This window comes from Schistocerca serialis, chromosome 1, assembly GCF_023864345.2.
Source record: "Schistocerca serialis cubense isolate TAMUIC-IGC-003099 chromosome 1, iqSchSeri2.2, whole genome shotgun sequence".
NCBI classification, from domain to species: domain Eukaryota; kingdom Metazoa; phylum Arthropoda; class Insecta; order Orthoptera; family Acrididae; genus Schistocerca; species Schistocerca serialis.
Window position 1 is genome coordinate 16,195,415 of NC_064638.1, and position 24,340 is coordinate 16,219,754.

The 24,340-nt window shown below is 39.0% G+C and overlaps 1 protein-coding gene across 1 annotated transcript in view; it reads right to left on the minus strand.

The window, feature by feature from the left end:
* Positions 1–24,340, minus strand: part of LOC126460440 (ovarian-specific serine/threonine-protein kinase Lok-like) — a 201,712-nt gene that overhangs the window by 139,670 nt on the left and 37,702 nt on the right. The window contains exon 2 of the mRNA XM_050095913.1: positions 17,097–17,363. Coding sequence (XP_049951870.1) covers positions 17,097–17,363 — 267 coding nt within the window. The remainder of the gene's footprint in view (positions 1–17,096; positions 17,364–24,340) is intronic.

Genomic DNA, 24,340 nt, shown 5'->3' on the forward strand with positions numbered 1-24,340 from the left:
AACACTCCAGCTCGAGAGATGCTGAGGGCAGTGGCCATAAAGGAGAGGGGCACTTCTTTGGCTGGGGAGGATCATCCAGAGAGGGGGGGAGGGCATGGGAACCACAGGGGAGGGGGAGAGGAAAGGGTAAAGGGACTGGAGTAAGGAACAGGGAGGAGGGGAAGATCACAACACAAATTGGTCAAATTTCTGATGAGACTCATTGTAAGATAAATGATCCACGGACTTTTATCTCATTTTCTTTCTTGTAAGCCGGGCAATCTGGTGTGTGTGAAGAGTGAAAGTTGTGACAATTTACACATGTAGTTTGTGGAACACAGAAGCTTCCCTCATGGAGAGGGTATCCACAGTCAACACACAGTGGGTCTGCTGTACATTGGGAAGATGTGCCTGATACAAAAGCATCCATGGCACCAAATGGGTGGCGAGACATATGGCTTCACATTACAGTGAAACACACAACCTTTACCTTGTTGGGGCGGGTACCTCCCTCAAAAGACAGAATACAGGTGCTGTTATCTGTATGGTTGTCCTTACAATCTTTCTACACACAGCAAACAAAACGAACACCTTGTAGGAGCAGTGACGGTCAGGGATGCCTACAGCAGGGAAGGAAGAGGGGATGGACGGGGGGATAGGAACCCATGCTGTTGACACTAGGGAGAGAATTTTTCCCAAATGGCTCACATTACAGACAGAAAATTCAGAAGTGAAGATCAAACTCTAAAGGGAAGCAATAATGCCAAAAACGAAGGATGCAAGACAGAAGGCAAGCAGAATAAAACTGCAAGGAAGACAGGAGACCAGGTGGATAGCCAGGTCAATGCAAGTAAGAACACTAAGAGAGGTGAAGGAGGGAGCAGGGAGGGGGAGGGAGGGGCACAGGGAAGGGAATGCAGCACGGGAAGGAAGAATGGGTTGCAATAGCTTGGGGCCCCGTGGCCACCACACACAAACTCACAAAGAACAGAGAGCCCTCATGGGATGCAAACAAAGCGATTCAGTTGCTCCAATTCTGGGTGGTACTGAGTTATGAGGGGAGTGCTCCTCTTTGTCTGGATGATGGGGCTATGGAGGGAGTGGGTGACTGGAGAGAGAAGCCATGGGAGATCTGTTTCTGTACAAGGTTGGTCAAGTAATTTTGATCTGTGAAGGCCAAGTAAGATCCTTGGTATATTTCAAGAGGGATGCTCATCGCTACAAATGTGACAGCCATGAGGAAGGGGCCTGTTGGTATGGAATGGGTGGCAGCTGCTGAGGTAGAGGTCTTGCTAGCGGTTGGTAGGTTTGATGTGGAAGGAGTTACTAATGCAGCCACCTTTGAGGTGGACATAAACATTGAGGATGGTGGCTTGTTGAGTTGGAGGAGGACCAGGTGAAGCGAATAAGGGAGGAGGTGGTGCTGATCTGGGTGAATGTGGGTTGGCATCACGAAGATGCCATCAATGAATCTTGACCAGATTAAGGATCGTGAGTGATTAGGAGGGACTCCTCAAGATGGTCCACGAATAGGCTGGCATCAACCTTCATTAGTCATTGTCCTTCACCCACCTATCCCCTTTCCTGTCCCCACTCCACAGCCTTCTATTCCACAAGTGCACCCACTCTTTTTACTTCTCTCCTTTTCTGCTCCCCCTCCCTTCTCCCCATCTCCTCCCTGCCCACCTGCCCTCCCAACTGCATCTAGCTGCCCTACCCTCTCTCCACCTCATCCCTGTTTGCTCCTCACTAACAGCACTTTGCTCCATATCCTGCACTCCCTCCCCCTCTCCACCCCAGCCCCTTCCCTAGTCCCACTGCCCAGACTGCTTCTCTCATCATGTGCAGTTGCTCTGTCTAGCCCTGGCAGCCAGAGACAATTGTGTGTGTGTGTGTGTGTGTGTGTGTGTGTGTGTGTGTGTGTGTGTGTGTGTTTCAGAAGAAGGTTTTCTGGCCCGAAGCTTACATGTTCCTTTGTTGTACTTGTCTGCGACTCAACATTTCCGCTATTTTTTTTCTTTGTATAACTGCTAGTCTTGGAAATGAACAAATCGACCTCTTAACATATTTTGCATATTTTCACTCAATAATCTCTTATGGAATAATTCTGTGGAGTAACTCATATCTTAGAAAGTACTGATGGCACAAAAATGTGCAGTAAGAATAATATGTGGTGTTCAGGCCAGATCATAATTCCTATCCGAGGAGATAGGCATTTTAACTGCACCAAAACACTACATATATTCAGAAATTAAATTAATCATAAATAGCCTATCAGAATTTGACAATAACAGTGATGTCCACATCTACAACACCAGAAGAAAAAAAAACCTTTACTACCAATTATTAAAGCTGTTAGGGACTCAGAAAGGAATTCAATATGCGGCCCAACAATATCAAATATCTGACCTCGCAAAGAAAGTTTTACATTAATTACAAAACCATTTCTCCTGGACTACTATTCCATGAATTGAACTAGTTTTTAAGGTTAGTTGCATAAGTAGGACAAAAAAGTACTGTGTTCATTAATGCTTACACTAAATTTGTATACATATCCTGTAAACTGACTCATTCAACATCACTTCAACAAAAGATAAATGATTTATGGGTCAATCCATATGAAGTGGTCCAGTGATGGTTGCTTGACCATTTTTAAATATTTTAATTTTTTTATATTAATGCTCCATATTTTACAAGTTCAAAACAGTTTTTTCAAGTAATTTATCTTACACCTTTACTGGATGGCAACCATTTTTATCTGTAGGCATGTGACAATTTTTCAGTCTGGAGACATTAGCAAAAATTTGAATATCTCTGCACTGGGTTAAGTTACAACATTGCAACTGACATGATTGTATTTAGAAAAGTGTCCTTTACACCATTGTCTATTACATAACATATCCTAAATTCAAAAATAACCAGTCAAAATTACCTCCAAGGATTGGTATCCAAATTTTCAAAAGTCCACTTTTTAGGCCCAAAAATAACAAACAAGGAGTGATTTGTGAGAGTCTACTTTCTTCCTATAGTTAGAAATCATACACTACTAGCCCCATATAGAGCAGGGCCATTCCGTGCCAAGTGGTCTAATATCGAGAAATGTTCCCACATGACCATCATGGATTATGACGAAATTTTGTATGAACATTCACACATGTTCTCCATGAACACTGGTAAAGCTTCAGTTTCAGAAATGCAATACTTGCAGAGCTATAGTCACTTGTTTGAAACCATAGCACAGCTTCCAATAGTGCATCCTTGAATTTTCAGCAACTTTGAGATGAGATATCTCTGCAAGTATTTGCATGAAAGAAACAAAACTTGGCCATCTTATACAACTTTTAGAGCTCTTTAAAGTAAAATATTAAGACATGGATTTCTGAGCAATTTTCATATAGATAATTTGAAGCATAGTTGGGCGAAAAAAATAGCTGTTTAAAAAAAAATGCGAACTTTAGTTTTTTTGTATCTCCAAAAGTAATTGTGGGATGTACATGAAACTTTGCACACCATAACTCACCAACACAAGGTCTTAGAATATAAAATGTCATTCTCCTATTGCTTTCCTTTATTTCACAAATCTAGGGTGAAGTTGATTTTTCAAAAAGTGCTGAAAATGGGTATTTTTAGTCAAGTTTTTCAAAAAAGTGTTTTCTCCAAACTCTTCTAAACTATGGTCATTAGAAAGAGCATATTCTAAACTATCTAGAAAAGTGGATTTGGTTTTGCAATGCAAGCATATAAGGCCCTAAAAAGTAGCATCATCAAAGAGGCGCACTGAAAGTTTGAACACATTTTTCTGGCTCTCAAATTATACCTGAAACCTTTTATTATGCCTAATAAATGTTTATTAGTGCCTTGAATAACTGAAATAAAAAGATCTGGTAAATAGGCAATGGGACTGTCAGAAAAACTCGAAAACCATGAGAAGTAGCCCTTCTGCTTTTATCGGAAGTATTCATCTGCATAAAACTCTTCTCATTCGTAAAAAAAAAGAAGAGGAAGAAGAAGAAGAAGATAGAGATAGATAGAGAGGGAGAGAGAGAGAGAGAGAGAGAGAGAGAGAGAGAGAGAGAGAGAGGGAGAGAGATCATAAAGAATTCAATGAATAATAGCTTCATATTTTTTGTACTTCTCAAAATTATAAATATTTACAAGTGGAAAATGAAGACCTAATTTTTGGATTCAATTGTATAAAACATTTTTCCAAAAAAGAATCGGTTTGCTTGAATCATGCATCAAGTGGTGTAAATTTTCCAATCAATATTGCGGAGGTTTTAATACCTAGGTGTTGTAACCTGTGAATTTTTGTCTTAAAAGTTATTAGGGAAACATGTGAAATTGGTTGGTTAAACATCTAAGACTTTTAATTTTGTATTTAATCGCACTTAAATGTAGCCTACTACCTTGGTAAATACGTAACCACTAGTTTCACAGAGAAAATTCACAAGATTCACTGTTTATAGAAAATATAATGGCAACAATTACTTTAACAACCAGATTGTTTCATTATTGTGAGCCTTGTTTGAACAATCACAAGAAATTGTTTTGTGTCTTTTATAGCATATGTCTCTTATTAGATTTTTTCATTGGTATTATACATTGTGTATAATTTCATTCAGTAGCAATTTGTCTGACATTTAAGCAGATTATAATTTGCACTTAGAGGCTAAATACATTATTTAGTTACTGATTAGAGATGGATGCAGAAGGGAACAGCATACCTTCCTGCTCAATTTGACAAGGAGATAGTGCAACAAAGTGTCATGTCACTTTCTTTGCCAAAAAAGCTGCTTTCAAATGGTTTGCTGATTTTAGTGATGAGGAAAAAGAGTTGTTGGTCTGACGTTCTGAAGCAAAGCTGGACAATACCTCTCAAGTTTGCCTGCACCATGAAGCCCTGTTATTGACACAATACGAGAGGTTACAAAAAAAATTCTTCAATCCCTTTGGGAAGGTGAATCATAATGTTAAGGCAGGAATTCGCACTCTTTATACTGAAACAGCTAATAAGGCTTCTGATATGTTGAAGAAGCAGCTTGTTAGTAACATAAAGCCAGGTCAGAAAATTTGTCCGGCTTGCAGGACTACTGCAGTAGCCACCAGAAAGATCGCGGGAGGCGCACATTGGCACGGCGCGTCACGGACGGTAGTTGCCGCAAGTAGAGTCCCGTCCACCAGAGGGCACGCGAGAATTCGGACGCGACCTCTGCCGGCATAAGAACAACAACAACAACAACAACAACAACAACAACGACTCCGGCAGCACGGGCCGTGCCCCAGTCAGTTAACATCGGGCATGCCTAGGACACAGTCCCGGTCTACGCTAAGTGAAGTGCGACGTAAACGTGAACAGTGTTACTACAACTACCTTAAATAAACACTTTGACGAAGCTTTATCAGCCTGATCATCACATTCTGATGAGGACTTTACACCAAAAGAAGAGTTAAATAGTAGCTTATTGTCTATCGGTATTTCACCCCTGAAGAGAACAGTAAGCAACAGTGATAAGTCCCAAAATGTGAAGAAGAAAATTCAAAAGGCTCAAAATGTGATTAAAAACAGAACTGTAAATGCAATGGGAGTAAACCGACAAATTGAAGATGCTAGTTAAATTAAGGAATGTGGAAACTGTGCCGACTATGCACATTTGCTGACTGAACTGAAAGCCAAGAAGCAGAATGCAATTCATAAAGAACAGATGCAAATTTTAACCTTGGCACCTGTAAGTTGGACAGTCAGACAAACAGCAGCTCAGTTCGGCATGTCCGAAAGAATGGTGAAGAATGCTCGGAAGCTTAAGGTAGAGAAGGGAATTCTGGCACTTCCCGAAAATAGGCAAAGCAGGAAATTACCAGCAGAAGTTGCTAGTAGAGTGCGAAATTTTTTTTGAACATGATGAGTATAGTAGCGTGTGCCCTGGAAAAAAAGATAGTATTTCAGTTAGACTTTTAGATAGAAAGATATACATGCAGAAAAGATTGTTACTTTGCAATTGACGGGAAATATATGTTAACTATAAGAATATAAATAGTCCAGAAATAGGGTTCTCAAAGTTTTGTGAACTTAGACCCAAATGGTGTGTAACAGTAGGATCAGCTGGAATGCATGCAGTTTGTGTCTGTGCAATTCACCAAAATGTTAAACTTATGCTTAGCACAGCTGGTATACGTGAAAATTATAAGGAGATTCTCAGCAAGGCAGTTTGCAGTTTGAACTCTAAACAGTGCATGCTACATCGCTGTGAAAGGTGTCCTGGGCCCGCAGCTATTGCATCTGAAATTGCCAGCTATTTCCTAGATCATGAGCCACAGAAGTTATTGTGTTTAAGCAATGGATACATACCGATCGGGCCACACTGGACACGAAGCAAATGGTAGTGGATGAAATTATTGAAGATGTAAAAAATAAAATATGGAGTCTGTCATGCCATCATTACATTGCCAAGCATCAAAGCTTGCAACTTACAGGCCTTAAATGTCACCTGAAAGACAAAGAGCTTGTTGTCCTAATGGATTTTGCAGAAAATTATTCTTTTATCATTCAGGATGCTGTGCAAGGCTTCCACTGGAACAATAGTCAAGCAACAATTCATCCATTTGTTATCTACTTTCGTCAAAATGAGAAATTAGAATCTTTAAGTTTTTGCTTTATCAGTGATTGTTTGCGGCATGACACTATTACAGTTCATGTTTTTATCAAGGAGCTCATCAAATATATAAAAGCACGGTTTGCACAGATATCCCACACTCATTATTTCAGTGATGCCTCCAATGCTCAATATAAAAATTTCAAGAATTTCCTAAATTTGTGCTATCATAAGAGTGATTTTGGAATGACAGCTGAATGGAATTTTTTTGCTACGAGTCACGGGAAATCACCTTGTGATGGGATTGGAGGTACAACAAAGCGGTTAGCATCAAGAGCAAGCTTGCAACGGTCACTTAATGGACAAATTCTTACTCCTCTAGATCTGTTTCACTTCTGCTCTGAAAAAATTAATGGAATTAAATTTGTTTTCGTCCGTAAAGATGAAATTGAACAAAAATATTGTATCACAAGAAGAGAGGTTTAAACTTGGACAAACTGTACAGGCACTAGAGAAAATCATCACTTTTTACCTATTGATGAAACAACAATTCAGGTCAGCAGAGTTTCAAATGATTGCTCATCTTTTCTAGCTAAAATGGGTCACATTAATGAAGGAGGCATATTAATGTCTGCTCTCCAACCAGGACAATATGTTGCATACATCTATGAAAACGTGTGGTGGATTGGGAATAAATGTGAGACCTCCACAGAGCAAAGGGATGCATTAATAAACTTTATGCACCCACATGGTCCAGCAAATTCATTTTATTGGCCACCAAGAAGTGACAAGTGCTGGGTTCCGGAACACCACATTGTTGCAGTTATTCCAGCTCCATCAGTAAATTCGTCTGGCCGGCAATACACCATTCCTCTTGATATTCATCAGAAAATAAATGTAGCATATCAAAAATTGAAATAGGTTAGAGGAACCCAGGAGTGCCTTCTAATTTTGCACAGTCCACTTCAATAATTTTACTATCAGGCTTGGGAACCTGTGATAAAGAAACTCACCTGTGGCTGTTGCGGAGACATGGCTTAGCCACAGCCTGAGGTATGTTTCCAGAATGAGATTTTCACTCTGCAGCGGAGTGTGCGCTGATGTGAAACTTCCTGGCAGATTAAAACTGTGTGCCACACCGGCATCTTTCTTTCAGGAGTGCTAGTTCTGCAAGGTTCGCAGGAGAGCTTCTGTTAAGTTTGGAAGGTAGGAGACGAGGTACTGGCAGAAGTAAAGCTGTGAGGACGGGGCGTGAGTCGTGCTTGGGTAGCTCAGTTGGTAGAGCACTCGCCCGCGAAAGGCAAAGGCCCCGAGTTCAAGTCTCGGTCCGGCACACAGTTTTAATCCGCCAGGAAGTTTCATATCAGCACACACTCTGCTGCAGAGTGAAAATCTCATTCTGGAATAATTAGATGATTATGCAAATAAATTTCACGATTTACATTCATTCTTAATAATAATTGTGTGTGTGTGTGTGTGTGTGTGTGTGTGTGTGTGTGTGTGTGTGTGTGTCAGAGAGAGAGAGAGAGAGAGAGAGAGAGAGAGAGAGAGGGGGGGGGGTGGGGTGGGGGGGGGGGAGGTGACAATTAAGAAATAACATTGTTTCTATTTTTATTCTTTTGCTATTCAGACTTCAGCTAGGTCCTATTCATCTGGACTTCTTATTTCACTTATCCCAGACATTAATAAACATGTATAAGGCAAAATAAAAGATTTCAGGTATAATTTGAGTGCCAGAAAAATGTGTTCAAACTTCCAGTGCGCCTCTTTGATGATGCTACTTTTTAGGGCCTTATATGCTTACATTGCAAAACCAAATCCACTTTTCTAGATAGTTTACAATATGCTCTTTCTAATGACCATAGTTTAGAAGAGTTTGGAGAAAACACTTCTTTGAAAAATTTGACTAAAAATACCCATTTTTTAGCACTTTTTGAAAAATCGTCAACTTCACCCTAGATTTGTGAAATAATGGAAAGCAATAGGATAATGACATTTTATATTCTAAGACCTTGTGTTGGTGAATTATGGTGTGCAAAGTTTCATGTACATGCCACAATTACTTTTGGAGATATAAAAAAACTAAAGTTCGCATTTTTTTTTAAAACAGCTATTTTTTCACCCAACTATGCTTCAAATTATCTATATGAAAATTGCTCAGAAATCCTTTTCTTAATATTTTACTTTAAAGAGCTCTAAAAGTTGTATAAGATGGCCAAATTTTGTTTCTTTCATGCAAATACTTGCAGAGATATCTTATCTCAAAGTTGCTGAAAATTCAAGGACGCCCTATAGAAAGCTGTGCTATGATCTTAAACAAGTGATTGTATCTCCGAAAGTATTGAATTTCTGAAACTGAAACTTTACACGTGTGAATGTTCATACAAAATTTTATCAAAATCCATTAGGGTCATGTGGGAGCCTCTAGACCACTTGGCATGGAATGACCCAGCAATAACACTTACAAATGTTTCCTTAATTTTATGAATTTTTTAAATTTGAAAATTTTCATTTTTTGTTAAGTTTGGAGTTAGTTATCTCAGGTGAGACTAAATATAAAAATATGATTTTTGCAGTTTGTACACGTATATGATAGAAATGTACTGTAAAAATTTCAACATTGATATCTGACTGAACAAAGATATGAAATTTTGAAAATGAGGAAATAATTCACATTACTCTACAACTGATCTTATGGCTGTTGCCTATTTAAATGGTTTATTATTTCATTGTAATAAAATTTAATTGTGACATATATTTAGTTAACACTTTCACATAATATTCATGTAGTTTATTTATTTTTAATAATGCAATATTAAAGAATAGGAGCTTTTGCTTTTATTCTGTGGTAATAAAAATGCCGTTTACATTTAGCTTTATTGTGAAAAGAAGTACATTATTACTGGGTGTGTCACTGTTGTAGTCAGTCTGTTCTGAAACCCCCGTTAGAGTGGGTGTTCATACTTCATCGGGAGTGTAGAATGTGTTATGTGCTTTGTTCTGTGTGTAATTTGTAATTAATTTTGATAGATTAACTGGAATGCAATAACATGGATGAACAGTGCTCTGTTGGACATATAGCAAGTGAAGTGTGTCACAAAACAGTTTACGGTTCAGTTTCAAAAAACTTGAAAAATGTCAATGACTTTGTTGAAGTTAGACAAACTTAGTTTAAATTTCGAGTAAGTTGTTCTGTAACATCAGTGCGTGAGTATCATGAGAAGAAATATATTCTGATGTACAATTACGTTTTTGGAAGGATGTGCTGTGACCCACTTCATAAAAAGCCTATTACTAAAGGTTTGAGGGAAGTAAAACTTCAACATTTGTCCTTGTTATGTGAGAGTGAAACAGCTTCCCAAGTGAAACGTAATGCGATTCCAGGAAACTCCTTGTGTTCAAGTTGTTACTCAAAAATATTTGTTGTGAATCCAGAACCAGAATTATGTAACCTTGTTAATGACATTTATATTCCTAATGAGGAAGCTGTTAACATATTAGATTTTGCTTGTTTTAAGTTAGACGTATCTCCTGCTTCAAAAATAATAAAATTAAGTAGCAGAAAAAGAAAAGCAACTATTGAAGATACCAACATTATTTCTAAAGAAGAAGAAAACCTACCACCAGCATCATCTGACACTGAATATTTGAGCTTAGTAGAGAAATTAAAAATTAAATGTTCAGTGACATCTACAGAACGAAAAATTATAATTTTAAGTTTGCTCCCCAACTTATGGTAAAGATAAAAAATAGTTCATGAATTCAACATTTCTCATCCTTTGGTTAAACTAACCTGAAAATTAGTGAAATAGCAAGGCATTCTTCCAATTCTAGGAAAGAAGAAAGTAGTAGGTATAAGTGAACAAATAATTAAAAAGCAGTTTTTGAAGATGATGAAAACAGTAGAATATGCTCAGGTTGCAAAGACAGCAAAAGAGCTGCTATAAATGGAGTTAAAGTAACAAAGCAGAAACGACTAGTGCTGTCAAATTTAAATGACCTTTATGTAGCTTTCAAAAATTCTCATCCTGAATGCAAAATCGGAAGGTCAAAATTTTGTGACCTACACCCTAAGTGGTGTATTTTGGCTGGATCCTCAGGGACACACTCCATATGTGTTTGTTTATATCATCAAAATGTCAAACTGATGATTGCCGGTGCAAAACACAGTGATCTTAACTACAAAGAGTTAAGAGATTTAATGGTCTGTGACACTAACAGTTATGACAGCATGATGAGTTTCGTGTAATAAATGCCCTGGTAAGAAAACCGTTATTGAACTGTTTCACGAATATGATAAGGGAATGCCAGACTTTATTACCTTAAAACAGTGGGTCACAACTGATAGGGCAGAAATGGTAACAGTGGATAAATCTCAGGAAGATTACTTGGAATCTTTTAATTGACAACATAAAAACAACTCCAAAGTCACCACTATGTTTCTACAATCCAAAGTAAGTTTTTGAAGGACAAAAAAGCACAACTTCAAGAAACTGAATGCATAGTGCAAGCTGATTTTGCAGAAAATTTTCCATTTGTGATTCAGGATGAAATACAAGGGTACCACTGGGTCAATGGCCAGGCAATAGTATATCCATTTATTTTCTACTTTAAAATTAAGAAAGGCGAAGTTTGCAGTTCTTCAATTTGCATTATAAGTGACTACTTGGGGCACAACACTTTGGCTGTACATATGTTTCAAAAGTATGTAATAAATTACATTAAAGAAAATTTTTCAAGAGGTTGAGAAGCTGATACAGTTTTCAGATATAAGTGGTAGTCAGTATAAGATCAAAAAGAATTTTTTAAATCTGTGCAACCACAAAGTAGACTTTGGGTTGGCAGCTGAATGGCACTTTTTTTGCGTCTTGCCATGGTAAAGATGCATGTGATGGAGTAGGAGGTACAACAAAACGTGAAGTAAGTAAAGCCAGCCGACAAAGACCAGCCACAGACCAAATTCTAGCAGTACAGGACATGCATCTCTTTTGCAAGGATATTATTAAAGGCATATCTATTATTGTAACAATAACCAAAACGGCCTTGCTGTGCTGGTACTGCGAACGGCTGAAAGCAAGGGGGAACTACAGCCGTAATTTTTCCCGAGGGCATGCAGCTTTACTGTATGATTAAATGATGATGGCGTCCTCTTGGGTAAAATATTCCGGAGGTAAAATAGTCCCCCATTCGGATCTCCGGGCGGGGACTACTCAAGAGAACGTCAATATCAGGAGAAAGAAAACTGGCATTCTACGGATCGGAGCGTGGAATGTCAGATCCCTTAATCGGGCAGGTAGGTTAGAAAATTTAAAAAGGGAAATGGATAGGTTGAAGTTAGATATAGTGGGAATTAGTGAAGTTCGGTGGCAGGAGGAACAAGACTTCTGGTCAGGTGAATACAGGGTTATAAACACAAAATCAAATAGGGGTAATGCAGGAGTAGGTTTAATAATGAATAGGAAAATAGGAATGCGGGTAAGCTACTACAAACAGCATAGTGAACGCATTATTGTGGCCAAGATAGATACGAAGCCCACACCTACTACAGTAGTACAAGTTTATATGCCAACTAGCTCTGCAGATGACGAAGAAATTGAAGAAATGTATGATGAAATAAAAGAAATTATTCAGATTGTGAAGGGAGACGAAAATTTAATAGTCATGGGTGACTGGAATTCGAGTGTAGGAAAAGGGAGAGAAGGAAACATAGTAGGTGAATATGGATTGGGGGACAGAAATGAAAGAGGAAGCCGCCTGGTAGAATTTTGCACAGAGCATAACATAATCATAACTAACACTTGGTTTAAGAATCATGAAAGAAGGTTGTATAGATGGAAGAACCCTGGAGATACTAAAAGGTATCAGATAGATTATATAATGGTAAGACAGAGATTTAGGAACCAGGTTTTAAATTGTAAGACATTTCCAGGGGCAGATGTGGACTCTGACCACAATCTATTGGTTATGACCTGTAGATTAAAACTGAAGAAACTGCAAAAAGGTGGGAATTTAAGGAGATGGGACCTGGATAAACTAAAAGAACCAGAGGTTGTACAGAGATTCAGGGAGAGCGTAAGGGAGCAATTGACAGGAATGGGGGAAGTAAATACAGTAGAAGAAGAATGGGTAGCTTTGAGGGATGAAGTAGTGAAGGCAGCAGAGGATCAAGTAGGTAAAAAGACGAGGGCTAGTAGAAATCCTTGGGTAACAGAAGAAATATTGAATTTAATTGATGAAAGGAGAAAATATAAAAATACAGTAAGTGAAACAGGCAAAAAGGAATACAAACGTCTCAAAAATGAGATCGACAGGAAGTGCAAAATGGCTAAGCAGGGATGGCTAGAGGAAAAATGTAAGGATGTAGAGGCTTATCTCACTAGGGGTAAGATAGATACCGCCTACAGGAAAATTAAAGAGACTTTTGGAGATAAGAGAACGACTTGTATGAATATCAAGAGCTCAGATGGAAATCCAGTTCTAAGCAAAGAAGGGAAAGCAGAAAGGTGGAAGGAGTATATAGAGGGTCTATACAAGGGCGATGTACTTGAGGACAATATTATGGAAATGGAAGAGGATGTAGATGAAGATGAAATGGGAGATATGATACTGCGTGAAGAGTTTGACAGAGCACTGAAGGACCTGAGTCGAAACAAGGCCCCCGGAGTAGACAATATTCCATCGGAACTACTGACGGCCGTGGGAGAGCCAGTCCTGACAAAACTCTACCATCTGGTGAGCAAGATGTATGAAACAGGCGAAATACCCTCAGACTTCAAGAAGAATATAATAATTCCAATCCCAAAGAAAGCAGGTGTTGACAGATGTGAAAATTACCGAACTATCAGCTTAATAAGTCACAGCTGCAAAATACTAACACGAATTCTTTACAGACGAATGGAAAAACTAGTAGAAGCCAACCTCGGGGAAGATCAGTTTGGATTCCGTAGAAACACTGGAACACGTGAGGCAATACTGACCTTACGTCTTATCTTAGAAGAAAGATTAAGGAAAGGCAAACCTACGTTTCTAGCATCTGTAGACTTAGAGAAAGCTTTTGACAACGTTGACTGGAATACTCTCTTTCAAATTCTAAAGGTGGCAGGGGTAAAATACAGGGAGCGAAAGGCTATTTACAATTTGTACAGAAACCAGATGGCAGTTATAAGAGTCGAGGGACATGAAAGGGAAGCAGTGGTTGGGAAGGGAGTAAGACAGGGTTGTAGCCTCTCCCCGATGTTGTTCAATCTGTATATTGAGCAAGCAGTAAAGGAAACAAAAGAAAAATTCGGAGTAGGTATTAAAATTCATGGAGAAGAAATAAAAACTTTGAGGTTCGCCGATGACATTGTAATTCTGTCAGAGACAGCAAAGGACTTGGAAGAGCAGTTGAATGGAATGGACAGTGTCTTGAAAGGAGGATATAAGATGAACATCAACAAAAGCAAAACAAGGATAATGGAATGTAGTCTAATTAAGTCGGGTGATGCTGAGGGAATTAGATTAGGAAATGAGACACTTAAAGTAGTAAAGGAGTTTTGCTATTTGGGGAGCAAAATAACTGATGATGGTCGAAGTAGAGAGGATATAAAATGTAGGCTGGCAATGGCAAGGAAAGCGTTTCTGAAGAAGAGAAATTTGTTAACATCCAGTATTGATTTAAGTGTCAGGAAGTCATTTCTGAAAGTATTCGTATGGAGTGTAGCCATGTATGGAAGTGAAACATGGACGATAAATAGTTTGGACAAGAAGAGAATAGAAGCTTTCGAAATGTGGTGCTACAGAAGAATGCTGAAGATAAGATGGGTAGATCACATAACTAATGAGGAGATATTGAATAGGATTGGGGAGAAGAGAAGTTTGTGGCACAACTTGACCAGAAGAAGGGATCGGTTGGTAGGACATGTTCTGAGGCATCAAGGGATCACCAATTTAGTATTGGAGGGCAGCGTGGAGGGTAAAAATCGTAGAGGGAGACCGAGAGATGAATACACTAAACAGATTCAGAAGGATGTAGGTTGCAGTAGGTACTGGGAGATGAAAAAGCTTGCACAGGATAGAGTAGCATGGAGAGCTGCATCAAACCAGTCTCAGGACTGAAGACCACAACAACAACAACAACATCTATTATCTGATCAATAAAGAAGAAGCGGTTCTGCATATGAAAACAACACTTCAAACCAGACTTGAAAACTGTATAGCAGTAAAAGGAACATGGCATTCCCACAAATTCCTTGGCATTGCAGAAAACTTAGTTTGATGCTATCAGAAACCGAAAATTATGAGAATCATTGTGTCAGTAAAATTACATCTCTGTCTTTAACATTGAATGACATAGTGGCATGTGTGTATGATGGACAGTGGTGGCTTGCTGAGGTTGAAAGAATAAGTTTGAAAAACAATGATGTTTTTGTGCATTTTTACCACCCTGCTGGCCCAAGATGATCATTCAAGAAATCTACTAGTGACAAAGTTTGGATACCAATGAAAAATGTTTTAAGGAAACTTTCAGTGCCTGAACTTACCACAGCAACTGGGAGGTCTTATTCTATATCACAGAAGCTGTCTGAAGAAATAAGTGTTCTTAACATTCACCACGAGGTTTAGGGACAATCGCATCTCGAAGGATGTTAATTGAAAATATTTATTTTAAGTATGTCAAAATAATATAAATGTTAATTTCAGTGATTTTTTCCACTTTTTGTATATAATTCAGTACCTTACTTCAATAATAACTGATTATATCCCGTCAATATCATACATGAATAGGCAACAGCCTTAGAGTCAGTTGTAGAGTAATGTGAATTATGTCCTCAATTTCAAAATTTCGTATCTCTGTTCACAGTCCGATATTAATGCTGAAATTTTTACAGTTTGTTGCTATCATATACATGTACAAACTGTGCAAAAATCCTATTTTTATATTCCGTACCACCTGAGAAAACTAAACCCAAACTTTACAAAAATGGAAATTTTCAAATTTCAAAAATTCATAAAAAATTAAGGAAACATTTGTAACTGTTCTTGCTCTACATGACGTTAGTAGTGTATGATATCTAACTATAGGAAAAAAATAGACACTCATAAATCACTCCTTGTTTGTTATTTTTGGGCCTAAAAAGTGGATTTCTGAAAATTTCGATACGAAACTTTGAGGTCATTTTGACTGGTTATTTTTGAATTTAGGGTATTTTGTGTAATAGACAATGTTGTAGAGGATACTTTTCTAAAAACAATCATGTCAATTGTAATGTTATAACTTAACCCAGTGCAGAGATGTTCATATTTGTGCTAACGTCTCTAAACAAACATTGTCGCGCGTTTACAAATGAAAATGGCCGCCATTCAGTAAAGGTGAAAGGTAAATTTTTTAAAAACTGTTTTGAACTTCTCAATTATAGGGTAATCACACATAAAATAATTATAATATTTACAATGATGTGCACAAAGGTTAGGTGGTTGTGTTGCCGCCAAAACACGTTAAAGGATGGAGAAATTCGGGAAAATTTCGAAAAAACTGCGTGTAAATGTATTAAAAGGAGTGGTTTTGTGGTGGCGGATTACGAAAATGAGGCTAACAATTGTCTGGCGAAGAAATAATGACGTTAAAACCCGTGGGAAGTGGCTAAAAATTATCAGTGGTGTGCGAAAAACGGAAATGGAAATAAAGCGAAAGTTATCAGAACTAGACGAAATGGTTGTTTAATAGGTGCTATAAATCCACCGTTTCTAGTCCACAAACAGTTCCTTTCACCTATTAAACAACCATTTCGTCTAGTTCTGATAACTTTCGCTTTATTTCCATTTCCGTTTTTCGCACACCACTGATAATTTTTAGCCGCTTCCCACGGGTTTTAACGTCATTATTTCTTCGCCAGACAATTGTTAGCCTCATTCTCATAATCTGCCACCACAAAACCACTCCTTTTAATACATTTACACGCAGTTTTTTTCGAAATTTTCCCGAATTTCTCCATCCTTTAACGTGTTTTGGCGGCAACACAACCACCTAACCTTTGTGCACACCAAGTTCACCACAGGATCAACATAGCCCAGCTTTAACCAACACTTTTTCGCCTTTTTTCACAACAGATCTCCAGTTACTTTCTCCAGTTATTTTCATTTAATGTTTCCTTCTATTATATTCTTAGAATATTTACAAATGGACAAGCAAGCAACTTAATTTTTATTGGACCATTTCATTTGGATTGACGCTAATTGAACACATAACTAACTAACCAACTAACTAACTAATTTGGATTCTTGCACAAACAGTGGAATCACATTCTAGATACAGCTAGAAAATGACTCAAATGCATACTGTTTTGGGGGATTATTCTCAAAACAAATTTAAGTGTATTAATAATATTAATATTAATATTAATATTAATAATATTAATATTAATAATATTAATATTAATATTAATATTAATATTAATATTAATAATAATAATTTTAAAAAAGAAAAACAAATGATAAAAAGTCATGTGAAAATCTAGACTAAATACGGCAAGTTCATTCAACACTTACCCCGAAAAGGTGCAGCAGCAAGGCTTATTTGGTCATTGCTCTGTAACACTATTACTCTGCCTTTCCCTATTTTCTCGCCATTAACAAATGTTCCATTAAAACTGCAGTCTTCCAGGTATACAGCTTGTGCATCCCCTACTTTCGTCTTCCTTATTTTAAAATGCAATTTGCTTATTGTTGTCAGCACTTCTTTTTTAACTTCTCTTTCTGTAATTGTTACATCACAATTTGGCAATCGTCCAACAGTGTACTCATCCTTTGTTAATTCTGAAATAAAACCATTACGAGTTAGCACAGTATTACAAACAAAGCATGCAAAGTAACTCAAGAACTTGAAAAATATAAGGTGGTTAAAAAAAAAAACAGAAATGCCCCTCCAACAAACAAACAATAAAACACACACACACACACACACACACACACACACACACAGCGCATTATCCTGTCGTACAAGATTATCTGCTGTTTTCATGTTTTGGCACATTCACTTTATTTTAACTTTGTGGCCAGATGCTCATACTGTCGTAACAGCCACAGGATACCTATGATTGGGAATGTGTGTGTACCATCTGTCTGTCATATAAGCTTTATTCTGTGTGCTATCGTAACTCATGAGGCAGGTATTGGGAACCACATCAGTATTTCCCTAAAAGAGTGTTGAAAATTGTTTAGAAACCACACTCAGACTAGCTGGTGTACCAGTTCAAAGTGTCTAAGAGTTTTCTTGGCACCACGCAAGAGGGGTTGATTTCCACACACATCGGTTTTCAAACAGTGCATGAGCATGGCACCGGAGAGGGATTTTAGAGGTACATTGGCCAGGAAGTCTCCTGGCAGTGGTGAGCACATTAACATCACCCACACAAGGTGCTGAATGCCGACTCGAAAAGGTGGCGGATTTTTTAGTTTGGAGCAGGCTACATGATTGGTAACCACATACAACATCGGTCATTTCATGGTGTTTAAGTTGCTTATGTGGAACATTTCCATGTAGTGGATCCAGGTCTGCTCCTGCCACAAAAGTAGTTCAAAGGATACCTGGTGTGAAATTGCTGTGGCAGTCATTATCACCCTAGAACAGGAATTAGTATGTAAGCTTCTGTCTGCTGAGTTACGTAAGTAGAGCTAGTGAACTTGCATCAGTAAACCTCAAAAATGCTCATACGAAATCAGCTGACTCATCATTTACGTGATGACAAAAACTGGATCTGTGTTTGACACTTAAAAATCAGGTATCAGTTATTATGGTACATGTTAAATTTGTGTTCCTTTTACTTCAGATTCTGAAGGGAGTGTGTGGTGTGCGTACTGTAAGACCTTCGGTACACACACCATCAGATTATTTGACTTGTCGTTCTAGCAAAGTAGGCGAGTGTCAGCAATGTGTCTCGTGGTCTTATCGTGACGTGTTTATCTTCTGCCGTTAGGTCAGACAATAGAAATGCCACTTGCACGCTTAGAGTAGCAGATTGACGGTGACCAACTTTAAACAGAACTTGATTAATTTTCACACACATTTATTAAAATAATAACAATCATAAGCCTTACTTAACTCGATTCTGGATGCTATTTACAATTGACAATCTGAAGTTCCTTTGGTCTTGGTACGTTAATCTTATTCTCACATATCTCTGGTACTTGACAAAGTGTCTATACATTTCTCTTCATGGCTATGTACAGGAATATGATAATCTTATTAGGCGCAGACAAACTTGACTACAGACTAATGCAGACTGACTGCTCGAAGGCCTGTACACTCGTTATAATACCTCGAGCGTTCAGGTATCACTGAGCAAGTGTGATCCGCGAGGAGAAAAGGTTCTACATTAGCAGCAATCTCATTGGCTGCGTTACATATTAATACGCGGATCGGCAGAAGCAGAATTTGGTCCGTCTCTAAGGCAGAGCCATCTCGTAGTGCAGAGACGGACAAGCACTGCACCTGCGCTGTTTTGCTTAGCAAGGCGCGCTCTAGTGGGAACGTTGTGTACACGCTGACTATGCGGAACTATGTACACAACAGAGTGCAATCCAGTACTTATACGTTCCTGAGATTTAATTTAATCTTTAAATTATTGCATCCCCAGGTGCAATCTTGGTGCAAATTTCACTTTGTTTTCAACTGTCTTGTGTGGCAACAGAATGTGGCAACGATTTTTTTTTATTATGGTGTCTTTTGTGGTTATATTTATATTTAAAGTGTTTGATTCACTTGGTGATTTTAAACAATTTAGTAATTACCTTACGTGTGTTTAATTTAATAATCAAGTGTGATAAAGTTGCCAGTATATGCCTGATTTAAAATTACCATTCCCTGACCCTCGCATCCTGACCATTTTGTGATGGTCATTTAAGCTGCCAAAAATTTAATGTGTGTCTGGCTCATCTCCGTCTCGCATGCTAAAACTATACATAGCATGAATTTGGCTCAAAGTCCATTCAGGTACCTCGGGCATATTCTGTAAAAATTTCAACAAAATCGAAGATAGTTGAGCTTGGAGCACCTTTCAGATTATGTCAGTTCACATGGAATTACCTCACATCATCATCGGATGCAGATTGGAAGTAGCTATAAAACTAAAAACCATACCAGACAGGAAGTTAAAAATGTAGATAATGAGAATTTATCTAAGAATAGAATACTACACCCCATCAAATTAAGCAACCAGTTTGGCATCTTGGGAAATGAAATTTCTACAAATATGGAGAAAGAGACTCATTTCACATTCATACCTACTAGGTAACAAAGGACACCTTTACATGATCAAGTGAACAGCATCAGGCATGTACCACTGTATCAGTTATTAGGGCTTGCCATTCACATATGGAACACAGGAAAGATGATTGTTTAAATGCCTTTGTGTATGTTGTAATTAGTCTTAAGGAAGGAAGATCGAGTTTAACGTCTTGTCGACATCGAGGTCATTAGAAATTGAGCACAAGCTCAGATTGTGTCAAGGATGGGGAAGAAAATAGGCTGTGTCCTTCCAAATGAACCATCCTGACCTTTGCCTGGAGCTATTTAGGGAACTCATGGAAAACCTAAATCCTCCCGAATGTGAGTCCAGTGTGCTACCCACTGCACTGCTTCTGTCCGAGTAGTTAGATGTATCCTCACAATTCCTTTGAGAGTGATATATATAGGGCATTGTAGTATATTACTAGAGTCATCATTTAAAGCTGGATCTTGAAACCATGTTAGTTGACTTTCTAACAAGGGAACCTCCCCATTGCACCCCCCTCACATTTAGTTATAAGATGGCACAGTGGATAGGCCTTGAAAAACTGAACACAGATCAATCGAGAAAACAGGAAGAAGTTGCGTGGAACTATGAAAACATAAGCAAAATATACAAACTGAATAGCCCATGCTCAAGATGTGCAACATCAAGGATTAAGTGAGTTCAGGAGCGCCGTGGTCCCCTGGTTGGCGTGAGCAGCTGCGGAACGAGAGGTCCTTCGTTCAAGTCTTCCCTCGAGTGAAAAGTTTACTTTCTTTATTTTCGCAAAGTTATGATATGCCCGTTCGTTCACTGACGTCTCTGTTCACTGTAATAAGTTTAGCGTCTCTGTTTTGCGACCGCACCGCAAAACCGTGGATTAGTAGACGAAAGGACGTGCCTCTCCAATGGGAACCGAAAACATTTGATCGCAAGGTCATAGGTCAACCGATTCCTCCACAGGAAAACACGTCTGATACATTCTATACGACACTGGCGACAGCATGTGCGTCACATGACAGGAATATGTTGTTGACCCACCTAACTTATACACTTCAGGAATAGGTAAAAAGATTCTTCTACCTTGCCCGATTTAGGTTTTCTTGTGGATGTGATAGTCACTCCAAAAAAAGTGATGAAAACATAAGAGTTTGTCATGTAAACCGGAAATAAAAAATTAAAATTTTCACCCGAGGGAAGGCTTGAACCAAGGACCTCTCGCTCTGCAGCTGCTCACGCAAACCACGGGACCACGTCGTTCCTCTGTTCACACCTGCCTTGATATTGCATATCTTGCGCATGGACTACTCAGTTTGTATATTTTGCTTATTTTTTCATAGTTCCACACAACTTCTTCCTGTTTTCTCGATCGATCTGTGTTCAGTTTTTCAAGGTCTATCCACTGTGCCAAATTATAACTAAATCTGAGGGGGGTGGAATGGGGAGGTTCCCTTGTAAGGATAGTTTCGTCTATTTTCATGAATCTACCAGCACAGTTCCTTCAACATCTCAGTGTCGCACTCCTGCAGATCAAAAAAAAAAACCTGGAAGCATTTCTGCTGCCCTTCACAGCATATACTCAATATCCCCAGCAAGTCCTATTTGGTATTGGTACTACATACTTAAGCAAAATTCTCAAATGCATCATATAAGTGGTTTTTAAGCAAATCTCCCTTCTAGACCAATTACATTTCCCAAGTATTCTACCAATAAATTGAATTCTGCTACCTGATTTACCCACAACTGAGAATATGTGATCATTCCACTCCATGTCCCTACTAATTTATTACACCCAAGTATTTATACGTATTTACTGATTCCAACTGTTATCATCATCATCTTCTTCTTTTGTCGGAAGACGTGTTTTGATGCAGTTCTCCATGCTACTCTATCCTGTGCAAGCCTCTTCACCTCTGAATAACTACTGCAACTTACAATCCTCCTGAATTTGCTTAATGTATTCATTTCTTGGTTTGACTATAATTTCACCACCACCACCACCCTCCACCCAATACTATCAACTGAATCCTCCTCCTAGTCAGGTTGTGTCACAAATTTCTTTTCTCACCATTTTTACTCAATACCTCTACATTAGTTACGTGATCTAACCATTTTATCTTCAGCATTCTTCTGTAACACCACACGTCAAAAGCTTCTATTCTCTTCCTGCCTAGTGTTTATTGTCCACGTTTCACTTGCATCATGGCTACACTCCACACAAACACTTTCAGATAATACTTCTTAACACTTGAATCTATATTCAATGTTGGCAGATTTTTCGTCTTCAGAAATGCTTTTCTTGCCATCAGCAGTCTACATTTTATATCCTCTCTACTTTAGCCATCATCAATTACTCTGCTGTCCAAATAACAAAACCCGTCTATGACTATGTGCCTCATTTGCTAATCTAATTCCCTCAGCATTACCTGACTTCATTCCACTATATTCCAGTATCCTTGTTTTGCTTTTGTTGATGTTCATCTTACATCTATTTTTCAAAGCATTATCCATTATGCTCAACAAGTGAACCAATGGGCCTATCACAAAATAAGTCACACCAATATTTTTGTTGTTTTATTTCACATTAGACTATACAGAGCAATTTAGTTTTAAGTTCAATACATATTTTTTATTTTAGATTGTTGCAATGATTGCCCAGTTCTGACCATCTTTGCTATGAACTGTTCACTTTAAAACTATATAGCTTGAAATGAATTTGTCCAATTTTAATGAAATTTTAATAGTTTATAGGCACATATATTGGTAGTGGAAATCTCAAGTTAGTTTTCTTCAGTTAACCAAAAAACTTCTTATGATTTTTCAAAAGTTATTTTTTCTCAGCCAAGGATAAACATTGTGGCGTCCTTCACTATCAACTTCACCACCGGCCAGGTCATTCACAGAGGTTGGCACCCTAAGACATGTGAGTTGCCACCTATCTGCACCGTCCAGCAGGGAGAGCTTCTGCAGGCGAAACATAACATCAGATCAGCTGATTTGATACTGGCTGCTAGCATCAGAGGGAACACACCAAGAAGATTAAGATCCTGCCTCTGAGCAGCCAAATTAGGGCAGGCTATGAGCAACGGGGCCACCATCAGGCAGGCTCCGCGTCGGCAGTGAGGGGAATCCTCCCATCAGAGAATGTGGCAATGGGTCAGCCGAGTGTGGCCAGGATGGTGGATTCCCTGCAAGGAGCACACAGGGAAAACTGACACTTTCTCATGGTCTCCTTAATTGCGCTGCAATGGGGAGATCAGGGCAGACCATTCTGATACCACACTTGCAGCTATCCATGGCATATAAATGACCAAAGCTCCAGCTCTGGGACCCCCATTCCCAGAACCTGAATCATGGTGGCTGGCTTGACCAACCAGTCAGCTCATTCATTTCCTGAAATCCCACCATACCAGTAGCTGACCAGCTTGACAGAGGTCAGAGACAAGTTCCTGGATAGGCGTAAACAGGGGGTGAGGACAGTTGCACTGGTTTACACACTGAAGGCTGCTAAAGGAGTCACTACAGATTAGAGTACTCTTGCCAGTACAAGACTGAACATGGCTTAGGGCTAGTTTAATGGTTATAAATTCAGCAGTGAAGGAACTGCAGCCATTTGGTAGAGAGTGGAATTCAATGCACCGTGCTTGTGTGTATGCAAGCCTTTTCATCCGTCAGTTGTTGGGCCATCTGTGAATACCATTTCCCAACCCGAATACATCTTAAGGACAGCCAAGAACAGGTGGTAAAATATTGTTAGGTGTATAGGATCTTCTGGACGAAAGAAGGCTTCAAGACAAGTCTGAGGTCAGGCCACAAGCTGTGGGGGTATATGCCATGTCTCCCTGACCAGAGGTGACAGTGGACGAAGTTGCCATTGTGGGAGGTGGAGCTCCCTTCCAAGGATAAGGACACAGCAGCTGGGATGCTCAGGGAAGCTATGAAGTGTTACACTTAATTCAGTAGCTGTTGTTGTTGGTTCCTGATAGGTAATGGAGGGATTCCAGCCTTGACTGGTAGGCTGTTCACAGGGCTAGTTCGGAAGGCTCCTGTCATGAGGACACCCCCCCCCCCCTCCACTAATGATGAATGGGGGTGCAGTATCTGCAATGCTGAGGCTGATGGTGAACCATGTGGAAGACTCCCATAATCAAGATGGGACGGAATCATGACTTTGCCACAAAAGAGTACAACAATCTGCATGCCAGTTAGTATCGCTGAGGCAGTGAAGAATATTGAAGTGTCAGCAGTACTTTCACTTAAGTCAGTCACAGTGGGGACACCATGTCAGACTGGAATTGAAGACCTGTCCCAAAATGTGGTGCGTCTCAACGACAAGAAGTAATTGATGATGTAGGTAACGTCTGGGTGTGAGTGGGCAGTATGATGGCAACAGAACTACATGACAAAGAGTCTTGGCGCCAGAAAACCAGGAGCCATGGGTGAGCCCATCACTGCACCTTTCATATGGTGTGCTGTAGGTGACACTCACAAGGGGAGGCCGCCAATTGTGAAATTCAGATCCGA